Consider the following 20,779-nt stretch of genomic DNA (forward strand, 5'->3'; position numbering starts at 1 on the left):
TCACCCTCACCAATGTGATTTCAACATAACACCCTAACTTCTGTATTCAGTGCCCTGATTTCTGAAGACCAATGTATCAGAAGTTCTCTTTATGACCCTATCTACTTGTTATACCACTTTCAAGGAATTATGGATCGATATTCCTGGATCCCTTTGTTGTACCACCCACCTCAGTGCCCTACCATTCACCGTGTATTACCCTGGTTTGTCCTCCCGAAGTGCAACCCGTTAAAGTGCGTTCCTGGTAAGGTGAAACCTCTTACATGACCTTGTACCTACAATGCGCGTTTAAACTGCACTTTCTCTGTACCTTCACGCCTCATTCTGAATTGTATCATTATTTTACCTTATACAACCTCAATACATTATGATAAATTAATAATACATGTAAGACTACCTCAGTGACAATAATAAACCAATTTATCAATGTAAAATGCTGCTAAAATCTCGATGAAATGTGGCGCAAGCTGAAGGGCCAAATGATCTATTCCTACTCCACCTTGTGAGCTTATATTAGAGACCTTGACTATTTAATCAGAGGAAAAGACGTTGAAAAGATGCAGACTGGAGCTATGAAATGGTCACCAGCACGCAGTCCTCCCAGACTCGAGACTCCCACACTCCACACCCAAGGTGGATAAGGCGAATCGGTATCACTCACATTACCGTCCTGCTTTGTCACTGACCCTTTATCCTTGAACTCCCAGCCCAAAAGCAGCTACACCAGAAGGACTCCAGCAGTTCAAGGCGGCTCACCGCCATCTTCTCAAGAATATGCAATCGATGCTGCTGTCGCCAGCAATAACCATATCCCCCAAATCAATTTACAAATAAACCCTCCCGGCTCTTAAGGAACCATTACCCCTATCCAGTACCGAAGAGAGCCTGCAAGCTTGCGTTGGATCACAAATTCCCAGCGAAGCCAACTACCGGCCGACCAGCAGCAGCAGCAGAGAACGAACCCGGAAGTACTACCCTAGAGCGGTGGATTGACAGGCAGACCCGGAAGCACACTCCCGAGAGGTTGATTGACAGGGTCACGACTCCTGGGGGGCGGGCTGGTTGCTGCAGTAAGCTGGATCCGGCCATGTCGGCCGCTGAGAATGGTTTGGGGTCTGGGTCCCTTTCGATGCACGACTTTAGCGAGAGGCTGGCTGGCCAGTCGGTGTACTTTCACGTCCTAAGGATGTCGGGCAGCTTCTTCCTGTGGGTTGGCACCGCCCCTACCCTCTCCAACCTGGCGGTCGCTATGAGCACCAGATTGGTGAGTAACGTGGATGTGTAGATGGTGCATTGGGAGTCGTTGCATGCTAGTTTCAGTCGCAGTGCTGGGGTCCGCGAGGTTCTACCTTGCTGCAGAACCAGGACTGCCGAAGAGTTGAGTAGCAATGTTACTGCCTCCTGAATCAGTCTGATTCCCTAAGCATGGCAGGGCTGCAACCTGGAGAATCATTATTTCCATTTCTACAGCGCAACCTCTAAACGCTTTGTACAGGACAGTTTGCCCACAGCGCCCATGTTACAGTGAAAGGCCGAGGGTGCTTGAGTGAACAGGAGGGATTTGACACAGAGGGCAGGTCAGGGCATTGCCACTAGTTTTCAAGTGTGGTAAAATCTGGGAGCTGGCGTTCCAACACTATTGGTACTGCATCACTGCTTACGCGAATTAGGGACAGCATCCTCTGCCATCTAGTTAGATTGTGGCTGACCCATTACCTCAACTCCACCCCAAGATTCCACGTCTTATTTTTCAGCACCTATCTTCCCCTGCCTTAATAGGATTCGCCGTATACCACCCTTTGAGGAAGAGAGTTCCAAAGACTCCCGATCTTCTGAGAGAGACTTTGCTTTTCCTTTTACGGAATTGAGAGATTTTTGTGCATTAAGGTTGTCAGGGGCTGTGGGATTGGTGAGGGTAACTGGCCTGACCATCTACGATCACATTGCACAATGGCACTGCATCTCAAGTAATGATGAGTGGGAGTATAGGAAAGGGAAGACGAGTTTAGTAACATGATGTCATGACAGTAACTTTTCCCTCAATGTCAGCAGGTCATTGACTTCAGGAAGGGGGTTGGTACACATGCTGCTGTTAACATCAAGGCTGAAAGGGTTGTGGGTTTCAAGTTCCTAGGAGTGACCAGCACCAATGGCCTGTCCCAGTACAACCAGATTGATGCCATTGCCAAGAGAGGAGGATAAAGAAATCTGGCAAGTCCCTTTGAACACTTACCAGCTCTTCATAGATGCAGCATCACGGCTCGGGACGGCAACCATTCTGCCATGACTGCAGAGTTGTGCGCAAGGGCTCAACAGGCCATGGAAACCAGCCTCGCCTTAATGTACTCTGTCTGTACTTCCCCCTGCCAGAATAATCAGTGACAGCACTCATCCCAGACATTCTCTCTTCTCCCCTCTCCCATCGGGCAGTATATACAAGAGCCTGGAAGTGCACGTACCACAAAGCTTAAGGACAGCTTTTACTGCACTGTTATAAGATTATTGAACGGTTCCCTAGTATAATATAGTGGACTTGACCTCACAGTTATCCTGCTATGACCTTGCATTTTTTGTCTCTCTGCACCACACTTTAAATTTTATTGCGATACAGTGCAGAATAGGTCCTTCTGTCCCCCTGAGCATGCTGCCCAGTAACCGATTGATTTAATGCTAGCCTAACATGGCACAATTTACAGTGACCTATTCACTTACAAACGGTACGTTTTTTGGAATGTGGGAGAAAACCGCAGGGCCTGAGGAAACCCACACGGTCACGGAGAGAACGTTCAAACTCCTTATAGGCAGGGCAGGTCACCTGAACTGTAAAGTATTGTGTTAACTATTAGATATGAGATATTAATGGCTGTGCTGTTGGTCAGAGTGTATGAAATATAAAGTAATGGCACCAGATAAAAAGACGATTCAAGTACATTTTACCTCTGTGGAGACGGAGTAGAAAAGCAGAGAAGTTTAATGCTAAGCCTCAGTTAGGTCGGTCAGGACTGATTGTGGGTCGCAGGTATTATACACAGGCTCTAGTTGCTGCTTGTAGATATATCCACTTGCTGCTGGTGAGACCAGTACTGGGGGCCATAGACTGTACGGTAATTTTGAATGGGTTCACAGGGACCTCTGTTCAGAATGTAGTGAGAACCGGGAACTTGGTCCCTCAAGGAGTGATTGAGGTGCACTTAATGAGATTCTGGATAAGCACAAGGGAAAAAGTAAAATATAATGCTGGTTGGATGGGGGAGGGGTGGCTTTTGTGAAGAATAATCAATTAATCTGTCCAGTTGACCTGTCTTATTGCTGTAAGATTAGGCAAGCATGTGGGGGGGGGGAGGTCAGAGGGTATGCTGAGAAATTAGTGAATTACTGAGTGAGAATCACAATAGGACAACTTGGGTGAGGTTGAATTATGTGTGACAGAGCTCTGAAAATTACAAGGATGTGAAATTTGGGATTGTGCTGGTCTGTGAGATGTTCAGTGAAGTCGTGTGCATCTCAAGCATAATGGAGCTTGGCTTTCAACCCAGTAGCAATACTACCATCGGGTTGAGAGTGCAAAATTTCAGGGCTTGAGACATGTATCCTGGGGAAAAGGAGAAATCAACCTAAGGAGTTCATGTCTCTTTCATCCTCTCTGTTTGAGGTGGCACCACAGAGGTTCTCAGATCCTTGACACCATTCAATCAAGATTGTATTTTGAGGTAATGTCTGCCTATTAGTAAGGATGAAGGCCATTTTTGGTCCTAACTTCCATGGTGAGAGGATCCCTGCAGGAGGAAGTGCTGATTTTCCTGTCAGCATCACTTTGCACAGATTCTATTCCAAATACCTGCTGATGGTAAAGATAAGATACTGAGGCTAGAGGTGGATGAGAGGCTAAATCATTAATACTAGAGTTAGTTTTAGAGTTAGTTAGTTTTTTCCCATTGGGTGGTTCCGGAGCATGCGTGTTTTTTATTTGGTTGTATTCTTCATCACCGCCATCTTTGATCATCATTCTAGTACCAATTGTTTGGCGACAATAAAGTATAAAGTAAAGTAGGTCCCCCCTCAACCTTCTACGCTCCGAAGAATAAAGACCCAACTTGTTCAACCTCTGTCTGTAACTTGGGTGATGAAACCCAGGTAACATTCTAGTAAATCTTCTCTGTACTCTCTCTATTTTGTTGACATCTTTCCTATAATTCGGTGACCAAAACTGTACACAATACTCCAAATTTGGCCTCACCAATGCCTTGTACAATTTCAACATTATATCCCAACTCCTATACTCAATGCTCTGATTTATAAAGGCTAGCATACCAAAAGCTTTCTTCACCACCCTATCCACATGAGATTCCACCTTCAGGGAACTATGCACCATTATTCCTAGATCCCTCTGTTCCACTGCATTCTTCAATGCCCTACCATTTACCATGTATGTCCTATTTTGATTAGTCCTACCAAAATGTAGCACCTCACATTTTTCAGCATTAAACTCCATCTCCCATCTTTCAGCCCACTCTTCTAACTGGCCTAAATCACCCTGCAAGCTTTGAAAACCTACTTCATTATCCAGAACAATTGTTCAGGAAAGTTTTCTAAATCAATATATAGAGGTACCAACTAGAGAGGATGCAATATTAGATCTCCTATTAGGAAACGAGTTAGGACAGGTGACAGAAGTGTGTGGCAGGGGAACACTTTGGTTCCACAACTTCAGACTAGAAGGGCCGAGATGGCCTGTTTCCGTGCTGTAATTGTTATATGGTTATAACACATTTTACAGACTCTAACCCGTCTAGACCTTTAACAGTATGGGAATACCAATCGATATGTGGAAAATTAAAATCCCCTGCTATCACAACTTTGTGTTTCCTGCAGTTGTCTGCTATCTCTCTGCAGATTTGCTCCTCCAATTCTTGCTATTGGGTGGTCTATAATACAACCCCATTAATGTCATATCTTTCCTGTTTCTCAGCTCCACCCATATGGCCTCAGTAGACAAGCCATCTAACCTGTCCTGCCTAAACACTGCTGTAACATTTTCCCTGACAAGCAATGCCACCCCCCCCCCCACCCTTCATTCCTCTGCCTCTATCACGTCTGAAACATCAGAACCCTGGAATATTAAACTGTCAGTCCTGCCCTTCCTGCAGCCAAGTTTCACTAATGGCTATAATGTCGTAATTCCATGTGTCAATCCACGCCCTCAGCTCGTCTACCTTCCCCGCAATACTCCTTGCATTGAAATAGACACACCTCAGAAGATTATTACCACCACACACAATCCTTCTATTTGTGACTTTGCATGCACTTTTAACATTATTTATTTTCACCCCGCTCCACTATCTGCTCTGGTTCCCATCCCCCTGCAAATCTAGTTTAAACCCTCCCCAAAAGCAGTAACAAACCTCCCTGCAAGGATATTGGTCCACTTGTTGTTCAGGTGTAACCCGTCTCTCTTGTACAGGTCCCACCTGCCCCAGAAGAGGTCTCAATGATCCTGAAATCTGAAACCCTGCCCCCTACACCAGTTCCTCAGCCACTTGTTCATCCGCCAGAGCATCCTATTCCTACCTCACTGGCATGTAGCACAGGTAGCAATCCTGAGATTACCACCCTCGAGGTCCTGCTTTTCAACTTCCCACCAAACTCTCTATACCAGCGGTCCCCAACCACGCAAAGCATGCGCCACCGGGCCGCAAGAATTTGGCGATAGGACTCAGCTGCACCTTTCCTCATTCCCTGTCACGCCCTGTTGAGCTTGAACGCACGCAAGATCACTACCCGCGCGTCATCCATGTCAGCGCGGGAAGGAGATCAACTCCTCGGGCTTGCAAATGACGGCGGGCTGAAAAGTATGATTGACGTAACATCTCTGCCAGCATTCTGGATCAAAGTCAAGGCTGAATACCCTGAGATAGCCACGAAAGCACCGAAAATATTGCTTCCAACATATTTCTGCGAAGCGGAGTTGTCTGCAATGAATGCAACGAAAACTAAACTGCGGAATAGACTGGACATAAAGAACCCCCTTCGAGTATCGCTGTCTCCCATCACCCCTCGATGGGGCCGCCTTGTTGCAGGGAAACAAGCCCAGGGCTCCCACTGATTCAGCGATATTGGTGTGTTGCAATGATTTTATATGTTCATAGGGGGAAAATATGCGCTGTGTGTTTAATATCCAAACGTTACTTAAAATGTTATGATGCAGTTGACTTATATAACCATATAACAATTACAGCACAGAAACAGGCCATCTCTGCCCTTCTAGTCCGTGCCGAACGCTACTCTCACCTAGTCCCACCGACCTGCACTCAGCCCATAACCCTCCATTCCTTTCCTGTACATATACCTATCCAATTTTACTTTAAATGATAATATCGAACCTGTTTCTGCCACTTCTACTGGAAGTTCGTTCAACACTTACTTCAAGCTCCCCTGTCCTCCCCTGATAATTGACTTATCACTATATTCATGCGAGGAAAATATGCGGTTTGTTTAATATTAAATTCGTTAGATAAACCCTTTTAGAAGCGAAACTGAGTGTATTAGCCACTTATCACCTATATTCCGATCGTGATTAACACACCCCCCTCCTCCCCCGCCGCCCGCCCCCCAACGAACAGAATCGCCAAAAACAATTTACAAGGAAAGAAATCGGCAGGCGCACGCATACGTAGGTTACGCATGCGCACACTGGTGCCCGCGCAAGGCTTCATGGTCATTGTAGTCCTTCTCGGGGTAAACACAACGTATTGACTGCTACTCTTGTCAGTTGGCAACCCAACCCCGCCCCCCTCCCCCCCGCCTCTGGCTGGCCGGTCCGCAAGAATACTGTCAATATTAAACCGGTCCGCAATGCAAAAAAGGTTGGGGACCCCTGCTCTATACTCACTCTTGAGGACCTCCTCACTCTATCTTCCTACATCATTGGTACCGATGTGTACCATGACATCTGGCTGATCACCTTCCCGCTTCAGAATGCTGTGCATGCGATCAGAGACATCCCTGACCCTGGCACCCGGGAGGCAACAAACCATCTGGGAGTCTCTGTCACGACCACAGAACCTCCTTTCTGTACCTCTAACTATCGAGTCCCCTATCACTATCACTCTCCTCTTCTTCCACCCTCCCTTCTGCACTGCAGAATCAGACTCAGTGCCAGAGATCCAGCTGCCGCATCTTGTCTCAGGTAAGTCATCCCCCCCCGCCCCCCCAAACAGTATCCAAATCTGTATACTTGTTGTTGAGGGGAATGGCCACAGGGGAACCCTGTTCTGCCTGCCCTTTCCTCTTCCCTTGCCTGATGGTAACCCAATTACCTGTGCTCTGCTCCTTTGGCGTAACTACCTCCCTGAAGCTACTATCTATAAACACCTCATTCTCCCGGATGATCTGGAGATCATCCAGCTCCTGCTCCAGTTCCCTAACGCAGTCTGTTAGGAGCTGCAGCTGGATGCACTTCTTGCAGGTGTCGTTCTCAGGGACACCGGGGTCTTCCTGACTTCCCACATCCTGGAAGAGAAGTATTCCAACGTCCTAGTCGGCATTCTCTCTACTCTAAACAAACAAAACAAAACTTACTGGAACCTACCCATGCCTCTACCTGTTCACGCCGAAGCCTGTGGAGCCAAAGCCGTCCCACTCTGCTCCCTCTCAATCTGCTGCCCGCTCTCAATGCTGCCTGCTGTATATGGTGGTTTTTTTTTAAACCTTTGGCGCTCTACGTCACGCGCCTGCGCAGTCTAGCCTCTTTTCCCCTGTGGAAGATGTTTTTATCTGAAGAGTGCTGAAACTCGTTGCCTGAAACCTTGCTGGTTCAGAAAACCTCCCCACATTGAACAGGATCTGAATGAACAGTAAATATCTACAGGTCAGCTTTCCATGGTTTTACTGCCAACTCCCTTCCTGTCCTTTCAGAGCTAAGTTTGCCTTCTTGATCCACCCCTTGCTCCTTTGACCTTTTTCCCCAGCCTCTGGTTCCCCAATTACTGACATCTTTCCTCCTTGAGCTTATTGTCCTCACTTGTGACTCACTCCCAAGCCCATGAGAACAAGAAACAGGAACCCTTGTACCTGTTCCACCATTCAACTGATCACCGATTAGGGCACTGATACAGAACTCAGGACATTAAGTTGCAGGTGTACAAGAGGCTGGTGAGAATGCATTTGGAGTACTGTATGCAATTGTCACCTTGTTATAGGAAAGACATCGTTAAACTGGAAAAGTGTGCAGAGAAGATTTGCTAGAGTCATGCCAGAACTTGAAGGCCTGAGGTATTGGGAGAGGTTGGGCAGGCTCGGTCTTTATTTCTTCAAATGTAGGAGATTGAGGGGCGACCTTATAAAGATGTATGAGGGGATACAGTTCGGGTGAACACTAGTCTTTCCCGTAGGGATTGGGACCTAAAAACGAGGTCATAAGTTGAAGGTGAAAAGTAAAAGATTTAATGGGGATTTGAGGGACAACGTTTTTGTACAGAGGTTGGTAGTTAAAATGGTTGGAATGAGCTACCAGAGGAAGTGGTAGAGGTAGTTAGCATTACAGTATTTAAAAGACATTTGGATAGTACATGGATAGGAAAGATTCAGAGGGATATGAATCAAACATAAGCAAATAAGACTGGCTCAGGTAGACTTAGTCAAGTTGGATGAGTTGGGCTGAAGAGCCTGTTTATTATTCTGTGACTACCCAGGCAGTAATATTGATCAAGTCCAAAGATATTAACCCAAGTCAAAGTTCCACAATCCTTGAAGCCACAAGTCACCACATCCTGGTACCAGAGTTTCCCATGTTTGTGTACAGTATCAACGCCTGATCCACCTGATGCTGTGCTGATGATTTCCTTAACAGATACAAAGTTATTCCAGGGCTTGGCAGATGGGATGATGTTTCCCTGGGTGGGGTGAACAGAATCGGGGTCACAGTCTCAGAATTGGTGATTGGCCATACAGGAATAAGATGAGAAGAAATGCTTCAGCAGAGAGGAGAGGAAGCTAAGTGTCTGGGTAAGCTCAGGTCAGAGATCAGTAGTGATAAAGATTATCACATGGGGTTAGTGGCAAGTGCTGCTTGTAGTTTTTCACAGATCTGTTGTTCTTTGCTGTTCTACTGTGAATGCCTGCAAGAAAATGAATCTCGAGCTAAGAGTGGTGGAGCAGACAGGAAAGCTCGAGCAGGTCAGCTGCTGGTGTTCCTCTCGTGGATGGTGCAGTGAGATTCTTCAGTGTGTCTGGCATTCATGCGGTGATAACTGAGATTACTTGGTCAAGAGTGGATGACTGCTGTTGACATCAATTGTACCAACACAAGTTGTTAATGTGATATACTTTGTCTGTCTCTGAAAACAGTGGTCAGACTGGAAACAAGACCAGTCAGAACAAGTATAAAACAATAAGTGTGATTTTCAGGTGCAACATATGACAAGATGAAGCATTCCTTTATTAGGAGATTAAGGAGTTACGAGTATTGGGGTTAATGTAACTTGTGCTCCTCCTTTTCAGGACCCAACTCCAGTATCCTCGCTAATCCTTGGAGACACCTCTGATACCACGCCTAATTCGTTAGCACAAAGGCTTGGTAAGATAACTTATTCATTTGAAAGAATTTTATTTTCCATTGTGTTTCTGGACCCAGGTCCATTGACAGAATCTTTGCTCACAGTCTGTGTTCTCTGATACGGTGAAAAGGACCTACGTTCACTGGCTGGAGAGAGAGGCCAGTTTACAAACATGGTGATAGATCCAAGAGGATCCTTAAATTCCTCCTCCACCCTGGCCAAGGAAGCTTGGCATCTGTAGTGTTAATATTGTCCTCTCCACAGACATTCTCTGACCTGGTGAGTGTTTCCAGTCTGTTCTGTTTTTATTTCCAACACCTGAGAATTTTTGATTAGTTCTGGCATCTCACTTGTTAATATACTCTTGACCTCAAAATCTGCCTGATTATGGCCCTTGCTCTTTTCTTTCTACTTGTACTGCATTTTCTCCGCAACACTATATTCTACGTTCTCTTGTTGCATTTCTCTTTGTATACCTCAATATACTTTCTAAGGTTTGAAATGGTCTTTATTGATGGCATTCAGAGTAGTTTTTCCACTGGTACTTGTGGCGATAATAAACAACTATCATCAACCTGTTTTCTGTCAGTTAACCCAGGGGTCCACAAACTTTTTTGCACCGCGGACCGGTTTATTATTGACAATATTCTTGCAGACTGGCCAACTGGTGGTTGGGGGCGGGGGGGGGGCGTGGGTTGCCAACGGACAAGAGTAGCAGTCAAATACGTTGTGTTTACCCCGAGAAAGACTACCATGACCGTGAAGCTTTGCGCAGGCACCAGTGTGTGCATGCATGATATGTACGTGCTGACTTTTTTCTACAAATCGTTTTTGGCAATTCTGTTCAGTGAAACTACACTGTATATACATTATTTCTACTTTATATAGGCTGTGTATTTATCATATCATTCCTGCTTTTACTATATGTTAGTGTTATTTTAGGTTTTATGTGTTATTTGGTATGATTTGGTAGGTTATTTTTTGGGTCTGGGAACGCTCAAAATTTTTTCCCATATAAATTAATGGTAATTGCTTCTTCGCTTTACTCCATTTTGGCACAAAAGGTTTCAAGGCAACGCTCTACCTTAACGGGGGAAATACGGGACGAGGGCAGTCCCGTATTGGACAAACCAATTTAGCCCAATATATGGGATGTCCCGGCTAATACTGGACAGTTGGCAACCCTGGGGTGGGGGGGGTAATATCGACCGCAATATGGGTGATAAGTCAACTATAAGTCACTTATAAGTGGCTAATACGCTCAATTTCGTTTCTAAAAGGGTTTATCTAAGGAATTTAATATTAAACACACAACGCATATTTTCCCCGTATGAACATATAAAATCATTGCAACACACCAATATCGCTGAATCAGTGGGAGACCTGGGCTTGTTTTCCTGCAACAAGACGGTCCTATCGAGGGGTGATGGGAGACATCGATACTCGAAGGGGGTTCCTTATGTCCAGTCTATTCCGCGATTTAGTTTTCATTGCATTCATTGCAGAAAACCCTGCGTCGCAGAGATATGTTGGAAATGGAAGCAACGTTTTCAGTGCTTTCGTGGCTATCTCAGGATATTTAGCCGTTACTTTGATCTGGAATGCCGCAGAGATGTTATGTCAAACATACTTTTCAGCCCACCGTCACTTGCAAGCTTGAGGAGTTGATCTTCTTCCCGCGCTGACATGGATGACGTGCGGGTAATGACTTCGCGTGTGTTCAAGCTCAACAGTGGCTGTGACAGGGAATGAGGAAAGGTACAGCTGACTCATATCGCCAAATCATATTGTTCCCTCGCGGCCCGGTAGCATATGCTTTGCGGCCCGGTACCGGTCCGCGGCCTGGTGGTTGGGGACCGCTGAGTTAAACAACCCTATGTCCATGTGAGTACATTCTTCTCAGTACCACAACCCTTTCCCTGTGGCAGAACCTTTTGTCTATCTGGTGACTTACTGAATGCATTATAGAAATCTAAATACACCACATCGAGTTGTTCCCTTTAGCAATCTTCTCATGGTTCTTTCAGATCTGTGATCCTTTCTTAAAGCTACAATCCCATTTCTGAATGATTGGTGTTACAGCTTTCTGAACAATCAATTCCTGCATTTTCTTAATAATTAAAGTCGGAACATCAGATGTTGAATTTACCTGTTGCTCATTTCTATATTCTGCGACTGGTTTAGTTGAAGCGTAGAGAAACCACACTTCAACTAAACCAGTCGCAGAATATAGAAATGAGCAACAGGTAAGTTCAACATCTGATGTTCCAACTTTTATTAACCCTTTCATTTTTGTCAAGTTACTTTCTATCCCTAAAATTTGGGAAGAATTTGGAGGTGGGAGAGGGGTGGAACAGCAAAAGATTTTAATTTTGATTACATTTGATGTGTGAATCATTTATTTGCTTACTTGTAAGACTATGTATTGCATTCCAAGATAATTTATGGAAAGTAATACATCCAGTTAGATGTTAATATATGCTAAAATATACTGTTCTCAGTGTGAACCTGTTTTCCTTCAGCTCATGTTGGAACTACACAACAGGCTGAGCAGCATCCGTGGAGAGAGAAGCACAGTTAACGTTTCAGGACTAGACAAGTTACTCAACTGATTTGCAGGCTAGGCTGATATAGTTGTTGGTGCAGCTGAGAGGTTTTGTGGGGAAAGCTGGCTAGCTCTATCTGTGCAGAGTTGTGTCAGTTGAAGGTAACAAATAAGGAGTGAAGAAGAAAAGCAATGGTGGATCCCTTGCACTACACATAAGATGCTTGAGGAACTCAGCAGGCCAGGCAAGATCTGTGGGGGAAAAAGTACAGTCGATGTTTTGGGCCAAGATCCTTCGGCAGGCTGGAGAAAAAAAGATGAATAGATTTAAAAGGTGGGGGAGGGGAGAGAGAAACACAAGATGATAGGTGAAACCAGGAAGGGGAGGCATGGATAAAGTAAACAGCTGAGAAATTGATTGATGAAAGAGATACAGGACTGGAGAGGGGGGAGTCTGATAGACGAGGACAGAAGGCCATGGAAAAAAGAAAAGTGGGGAGGAGCAGTAGAGGGAGGTGATGGGCAGGCAAGGAGATAACAGTGAGAACAGAGAAAGGATGGGACTGGTGAAGGAGAGAATGGAGGGGAGAGGTGACATTACCAGAAGTTCGAGAAATCGATGTTCATGCCATCAAGTTGGAGGCTACCCAGATGGAATATAAGGTGTTGTTCCCTTGTCCTCATTCACAACTAACTAGCCTCTCTCGCCCTCTCTCAGCACCACCACTGTTTGAATCATGTAGTCTCTCTTGGTTTCCACCCTATCACAACTTCAAATGTCTTATTTCTAACTTTTCCCGGTTCTGATGAAAGGGCAGTGGAGTGACAGTTTATTTCCTCACAGATGCTGCCTGTCCTGCTAGTCTGCTGTTTTTAAGCTTTTGTAGTTTTATTTTGCTAACTTATTTGCCTTACTTAAAACCTTCCTTTATGTTTAATGCAGCTAAGAAGACTGGGAAACAGGTGTTCATCAGCTATAACCTACCGAATACCAACACTAACCTGTCGCTAGAAGTGGAAAACAGAATCAAACAGGAAATGGAGGCCAATCCAGATAAATTCTAAGTGTGTTTTTTAAAGATATACTGCTTTGATTAATAAATTTTTTTTAACTGTCTGCGTTCTTTGATCAACTTATATTTTGATAAAGCACAATGCGGTAAGAGATGTGGCGGTTTGCTGATTCCAACAGCTTAGTAAGATACCTAGTGAATTACTGTCATTTACTTCTGTAACTGTGGATATTCCAGACTCCTACACAAAACCCTGCTGCTGCCACCTCACAGACTGTTTGCAGTCTTCCATTACATGTGTGCAGATTGCAGCCGTCCTTTGACATCATTGCCATGGGCTGGCAAAGGACTACAATTACAGGGTCAAAGAGAAGCTTACCATGGACATGTTGGGGAATCTGCGCAGCATCTGCACACATGGCTAGAAATGCAGTGTGTTGCTCTGGAGTTAGAGGGACTCAGGTCATGTGGCATCTGTAGAGCAATCTCGATTAAAGGTGTTGACCTGAAACATCAGTTGTGTGTTTCCTGTCACAGATGCTGCTCAGGGTGCTGAGTTCCTCCAGCAGTTTGTGTTTTGCTCCAGATTCCTGCATCTGCAGTCTTTTGTGTCGTCTAACCTTGAGCTGTAGTTGGTGTGTAAAGGAACTGTACTGTGGCTGAACCCACTTCAGCAAACACATTGTGTACCAGCTTTCTTCAAATGATAAATAATAAATCATGATTCTAATGCTGCACTAGCATCTTTTGCCCACCTGGGAGCAGTGTCAGCAATAATCTGAACATCAGCTGAAAACAATTGATCTAATAAACTTCCTGGTACCACAAGCCATTTATCCTAAAGGCAGAGAGAACGCTGATCTTAGGGGAGGCTCAGCTCATACCACTCCAAACACAGATTGAACTTGCTCTTAAGTGTCAATTTCAATTAGTCAGCGGCTCCCTGTTGCAACTCTCAAGCAATAATGTTTCTTCACTACCACCACCCCCTCAACTTGAATTTGCATTTAATTTCCCATTTATAGCTTGGGGCTCAACCAATGGTAATTATACCCATCTTTCACTTTAAAGACCTAACCCCCATAAACTCAGGGAGAAAAACAGGCTCCATGAACCCTAGATTGTGTTTCAATTACCTTCCTCAAGCGCATGGATTTAAGGTTAGAAAGGAACAAAGAACAATCTTGATAATATATATTTATATATAGAGTGGCATGCAAAAGTATGGGCACCCCTGGTCAAAATTTCTGTTACTGTGAATAGCTAAGCAAGTAAAAGATGACCTGATTTCCAAAAGGCATAAAGTTAAAGACACATTTCTTTAATATTTTAAGCAAGATTACTTTATTTCCATCTTTTACAGTTTCAAAATAACAAAAAAGGGAAAATTTGGGCACCCTGCTTGGTCAGTACTTAGTAACACCCCCTTTGGCAAGTATCACAGCTTGTAAACACTTTCTGTAGCCAGCTAAGAGTCTTTCAATTCTTGTTTGGAGGATTTTTGCCCATTCTTCCTTGCAAAAGGCTTCTAGTTCTGTCAGATTCTTGGGCCAACTTGCATGCACTGCTCTTTTGAGGTCTATCCACAGATTTTTGATGATGTTTAGGTCAGGGGACTGTGAGGGCCATGGCAAAACCTTCAGCTTGCGCCTCGAGGTAGTCCATTGTGGATTTGAGGTGTGTTTAGGATCATTATCCTGTTGTAGAAGCCATCCTCTTTTCATCTTCAGCTTTTTTACAGATGGTGTGATGTTTGCTTCCAGAATTTGCTGGTATTTAATTGAATTCATTCTTCCCTCTACAAGTAAATATTCCCTGTGCCATTGGCCTCAACACAAGTCCAAAGCATGATCGATCCACCCCCATGCTTAACAGTTGGAGAGGTGTTCTTTTCATGAAATTCTGCACCTTTTTTCTCCAAACATACCTTGGCTAATTGCAGCCAAAAAGTTCTATTTTAACTCCATCAGTCCACAGGACTTGTTTCCAAAATGCATCATGTTTGTTTAGACATTCCTTGCAAACTTCTGACTCTGAATTCTGTGGTGAGGATGTAGGAAAGGTTTTCTTTTGATGACTCTTCCATGAAGGTCATATTTGTGCAGGTGTTGCTGCACAGTAGAACAGTGCACCACCACTCCAGAGTCTGCTAAATCTTACTGAAGGTCTTTTGCAGTCAGACAGGGGTTTTGATTTGCCTTTCTAGCAACCCTAAAAGCAGTTCTCTCAGAAAGTTTTCTTGGTCTTCCAGACCTCAACTTGACCTCCACTGTTCCTGTTAACTTCTATTTCTTAATTACATTACGAACTGAGGAAACGGCTACCTGAAAACGCTTTGCTATCTTCTTATAGCTTTGTGGGCATCATTTATTTTAATTTTCAGAGTGCTAGGCAGCTGCTTAGAGGAGCCCATGGCTACTGATTGTTGGGACAAGGTTTGAGGAGTCCGGGTATTTATAAAGCTTTGAAATTTGCATCACCTGGTCCTTCCTAATGATGACTGTGAACAAGCCATAGCCCTAACAAGCTAATTAAGTTCTGAGACCTTGGTGAAAGTTATCAGAGAGCTCAAATCTCTTGGAGTGCCCAAACTTTTGCATGGTGCTCCTTTCCTTTCTTTCACTCTAAAATTGTACAAAACAAAAATAATACACTAATCTTGCTTAAGATGTTGAAAATAATGTTTCATCTTTAACTTTATGAGTTTTGGAGATCAGTTCATCTTCTACTCACTTAACTATTCACAGTAACAGAAATTTTGACCAGGGGTGCCCAAACTTTTGTATGCCACTATATATATTGTATGCCATATATATATATAAATCAGATTAGTGCAAAAATAAAAATAAATATTTACTGAGGTTCATGGGTTCAATGTCCATTCAGAAATTGGGTGGCAGAGGGGAAGAAGGTGTTCCTGAATCATTGAGTGTGTGCCTTCAGGCTTCTGTATCTCCTCCCTGGTGGTAGCAATGAGAAGAGGCCATGTCCTGGGTGATGGGGGTCCTTAATGATGGATTCTGCCATCATTAACATTTAGAAATATTTAAGGGCAATTAAAAGTGCAATAACAACAAAAATATTTTACAGTCATTATACATATAAAAATTAACCTAAAACATTAAAAAAAATTAATATTAGAGAAAACAAATAACAAGCAAGTTTTCTGGTTCTAGTTACACTAAAGATGAACCACTTCCAGGACCTTGCCCCCAACGTGCAGCTGACGGTGTCTAAATATTGGGAACTCCGTCATGTTGGTGCTTTGCTACTTGGCTCCGTGTGCAGCCCACTGACAGATTCACTGGCATGTTTGAGACTTCCATGTTTGGAAGTGCATGTGCTTCAGTCTCAGACTTCTCATCATGGTCTTGGAAAAATGCTAACACAACCACTCACAAATTCCAGGTTGATGTTTCTTTTTTACGCCTTATTGTCAGATGTTGTGTAATAATTTGCCTTGGGACGTTTTATTACATCACAAGGGTATGGTGCATTAGTGTTGTTGCCATTTAATTCATTCTTCTATTTTATTTCCTTAACATATCTTTATTTCTGCCTTCCCTCACTTTCAGACTCAGGCTGATTTAGTTTCCAACTTCAAAATTGAGTATTTGCAGCACCTAAGATCAACCCAACCTTTAACTGACCATAATGAGCTGGAGGAATGTGTCCATGCCAAATTATAGTGACTTAACTGGTACTGTAGGTAGAGTCAACTTACTCAGCACAGGGCAGGGATCAAAGCTAGGGAATTCCTGGGTGGTATGATTTTATACTTCATAGAATAGCATATTTACCATTCACAGAACTATTCATGCGTATTTTTAAGCTGCAAACAGCACCTGGAGTCAGGGTATTTATAAAGCTTTGAAATTTGCATCACCTGGCCTTTCCTAACAATGACTGTGAACAAGTCATAGCCCTAACAAGCTAATTAAGTTCCGAAACCTTGGTAGAAGTTATCTGAGAGCTCAAATACTCCTGCACTTGCCACTCTGCTTTGACCCTGCTTTACTTCTATTTGCTCCCGCTAACAAATTGTGAATTGATTGGTCTGCTACTAATGTGCTAAGCCCCACTAAATGCTTCTTTTTAAAACTCCTTGACCTGTGTGAAGCTCTCTTTCTCTGTGAATTGATTGGTCTGTTGCTAATGCTAAGGCATTGGAGTATTGAGAGCAGTTTTGGGTTCTTTATTTTAGAAAGGATGAGCTGACATTGAAGAGGGTCAGAGGAGGTTCAGGAGAATGGTTCTGGGAATGAAAGGCTTATTCGCATGAGGAGCGATTGACGGCTCTGAGCCTTTACGAGCTGGAATTTAGAAGAATAAGGGGAGAATCTCATTTAAACCTATTGAATGGTGAAAGGCCTAGATAGAGTGAATGTGAAGAGGGTCTTTCTTATGGTGGGGGATTCTAGGACCAGAGGGCACCGCCTCAGGATAGAGGAACGTCCATTTAGAATGGAGATGAGGAGGAATTTCTTTAGCCAGACGGTGGTGAATCTGTGGAATTCATTGCCACAGGTGGCTGTGGAGGTCAGCTCACTAGGTGTACTTAAGGCAGAGATTGATAGGTTCTTGATTAGTCAAAGCATGAAAGGTTAGGTGGAGCAGGCAGGAGAATGGAGTTGAGAGGGAAATGGATCAGCCATGATCAATGGCTAGGCAGACTTGATAGGCTGATTTCTAAAAAATAGGCTGATTTCTCCCATGTCTTAATGGTCTTAATACTACCGAGCTAATACAAAGCTAATCAATTCTTATTTCTGTTTCCCAACCACCTTCCTATTTTAACCAATGTACCAAACTGTGCAAGCTAGGGTGCCTAAGACGTTTGCACAGCACCGTATACAGCACTGAACACAGGCCCTTCATCCCAACTTATCCATGCTAAGTTGCCTGACCAGGTCCCATTTGCTCACATATCACTTTAAATCACGATTTCCCAATCTGGGTCCACAAACCCCTCTGTTAAAGGTACCCGCTCTAAACCTTTCCTGTCCAGTTATCTGTCTTAAAACAGTTCTGTTCAAAACGTTCAAAGGAACATCTAAACAAGCCTGATGCATTTTGGAAACAAGTCTTGTGGACTGATGAAGTTAAAATAGAACTTTTTGTCCGCAATGAGCAAAGGTATGTTTGGAGAAAAAAGGGTGCAGAATTTCATGAAAAGAACCCCTCTCCAACAAAGCATGGGGGTGGATCGATCATGCTTTGGGCTTGTGTTGCAGCCAGTGGCATGGGGAACATTTACTGGTAGAGAGAATTCAATTAAATACCAGCAAATTCTGGAAGTAAACATTACACCGTGTGTAAAAAAGCCGAAGATGAAAAGAGGATGGCTTCTACAACAGGATAATGATCCTAAACACACCTCAAAATCCACAATGGACTACCTCAAGAGGCGCAAGCTGAAGGTTTTGCCATGGCCCTCACAGTCCCCCGACCTAAACATCATCGAGAATCTGTGGATAGACCTCAAAAGAGCAGTGCATGCAAGACGGCCCAAGAATCTCACAGAACTAGAAGCCCTTTGCAAGGAAGAATAAACAAGAATAGAAAGACAAACAACAGGAATTCTGCAGATGCTGGAAATTCAAGCAACACACATCAAAGTTGCTGGTGAACGCAGCAGGCCAAGCAGCATCTATAGGAAGAGGCGCAGTCGACGTTTCAGGCCGAGACCCTTCGTCAGGACTCAAGACTTCGTCAAGAATAGAAAGACTCTTAGCTGGCTACTAAAAGTGTTTTCAAGCTCTGATACTTGCCAAAGGGGTGTTACTAAGTACTAACCATGAAGGGTGCCCAAACTTTTGCTTCGGGCCCTTTTCCTTTTTCTGTTATTTTGAAACCGTAAAAGATGGAAATAAAAGTTTTCTTGCTTAAAATATGAAAGAAATGTGTCACCTTCAACTTCATGTCTTTTGGAAATCAGTTCATCTTTTACTCGCTTAGCTATTCACAGTAACAGGGGTGCCCAAACCTTTGCATGCCACTCTGTGTGTGTGTGTGTGTGTGTAGATATATATAGATTAGCTGCCTCAAATTTGGTCTGTGGTCTGGGACAAGCGGGTGTGACTGTGAGTGAGGTGGGTAGTGGGATCCAAGAGACAGTGCTGGAGGAGCCTCAGCCCTTCAGCTTGTCCAGCAGGTCTGAGATTCTTGTTCCCTGTCTGGATGAGAGTGGGGGCTGTGGGAAGGATGAGCAACCTAACTGTGGCACTGTAGTTCAGGGAGCCTTTCAAGAGGGGTGAGAGGAGAGAAATGTAGTGGTAATTGGGATAGTATAGTCAGGGGAATAGACAGAGTTCCCTGTCACATGGATAGAGTGTCCCAAAGGCTGTGTTGCCTGGCTGGTGCCTGGGTTCGGGACATCTTATCTGACCTGCAGAGGAATTTGCAGTTGTCATGGTCCATGTGGGTACCAATGACATAGGTGGAACGAGGAAAGAGGTTCTGCTAAGGGAAATTGAGCAGCTAGGGACTAAATTAAAAAGCAGAACCAAAAAGTTGGTAATCTCTGGATTACTACCTGAGCCACGTGCAAATTGGAAAATGATGAAGAAGATTAGAGAGTTAAATGCATGGCTCAAGAATTGGTGTAAAAGAAGTGGGTTTGAATTCTTGGGAAATAGGTATCAGTATTGGGGAAGGAGGGAGCTGCACCAATGGGATGGGCTCCAGCTGAACTGTGATGGGACCTGGATCCTAGCAAATTGCATAACTGGGGCTGTAGATAGGGCTTTAAAGTAAATAGTAGGGGGCTGGTCGGGGGGCGGGGGGGGGTTCTACAGATTGGAGAAGTAAAAAGGAAAAATGTGGATATTGATAAAGAAAAAGCAACAGATAAGAAGGAGAAAACCAAGAGTGGAGTGAAGAAAAGTCAAGTGCAAAAGAGTAAAAGATTACAAGATTTTAAAAACACAATGAGTGTAAGGGCACTTTATTTGAATGCCCGTAGTATTAGAAACAAGGTCAGTGAACTTGTGGCACAAATCAGTATAAAGGGGTATGATTTAGCGGCCATTACAAAGATGTGGACAGGATTGGGAATTAAATATCCAGGGATATCAGATAAAACGGAAAGATAAGCAGGAAGGTAAGGGAGGTGGGGTGGCACTCTTAATTAAAGATGAGATCAGGGCGATAGAGATGGTATAAGGTCTAAGGAGCAGAATGTTGAATCTCCTTCCCCCACCAATACTCTGCAACTCCCGTCTCCCCTTCCTCCACCAATACTCTGCAATCCCGTCTCCCTCAGATCCCATCGTCAACTCTTGGGCCCTCAGAGGCTCCATCTTCCTCTCACCCCAACCCTCCCCTCTCCACTGACACCCCCAGCCTCCCCCTCCGCCCTCTGATCCCAGCTCTCATCCGTGCCGGGTCGTTACCATCCCCTCCGACCTTCAACTGTCGGAGGCAGAACGCTCTGTTCTCAGTAAGGGCCTCACCTTTGTCCCCCTTCGCCCACACCTCAGCGAGTTCCGTGTTCGCCATGATGCGGAACTTTTCTTCCGCCGTCTCCGTCTCCGAGCCTACTTCTTCGGCAAGGACTCTTCCACCCCCACCGATGACCCCTTCTCCCGTCTTCAACCCTCCTCTTCTTCATGGACACCCCGCTCTGGTCTTCTGCCTGCTCTGGATCTCTTTATTGCCAACTGCCG

General features: G+C 44.4%; 1 protein-coding gene across 2 annotated transcripts; it reads left to right on the forward strand.

Moving 5' to 3' along the window:
• Positions 1–1,013: 1,013 nt before the first annotated feature.
• psmg4 (proteasome (prosome, macropain) assembly chaperone 4) lies at positions 1,014–13,804 on the forward strand. 2 transcript variants are annotated; one of them, XM_063069388.1, is made up of 4 exons: positions 1,014–1,264; positions 9,499–9,574; positions 11,060–11,255; positions 13,043–13,182. In XM_063069388.1, the coding sequence occupies exons 1-3, from the start codon at positions 1,088–1,090 to the stop codon at positions 11,212–11,214; spliced, it is 408 nt and encodes a 135-aa protein (XP_062925458.1). In that variant the 5' UTR covers positions 1,014–1,087; the 3' UTR covers positions 11,215–11,255; positions 13,043–13,182. The 2 variants fall into 2 exon arrangements, with proteins under 2 accessions (XP_062925458.1, XP_062925459.1); XM_063069389.1 differs by lacking the exon at positions 11,060–11,255 and having other exon boundaries at positions 1,025–1,264; positions 13,043–13,804.
• Positions 13,805–20,779: the final 6,975 nt, after the last annotated feature.

The sequence above is a fragment of the Mobula hypostoma genome, chromosome 17 (assembly GCF_963921235.1).
Source record: "Mobula hypostoma chromosome 17, sMobHyp1.1, whole genome shotgun sequence".
Taxonomy (NCBI): domain Eukaryota; kingdom Metazoa; phylum Chordata; class Chondrichthyes; order Myliobatiformes; family Myliobatidae; genus Mobula; species Mobula hypostoma.

What these genes read in the sequence shown, in the direction of transcription:
- psmg4 (XM_063069388.1), top strand. Translation starts at nt 1,088, where the DNA reads ATGTCGGCCGCTGAGAATGGTTTGGGGTCTGGGTCCCTTTCGATGCAC. An exon ending in TCGCTATGAGCACCAGATTG is followed by an intron (nt 1,265 to 9,498) that starts GTGAGTAACGTG and finishes CCTCCTTTTCAG; the next exon opens with GACCCAACTCCAGTATCCTC. An exon ending in TTCGTTAGCACAAAGGCTTG is followed by an intron (nt 9,575 to 11,059) that starts GTAAGATAACTT and finishes CATTCATTGCAG; the next exon opens with AAAACCCTGCGTCGCAGAGA.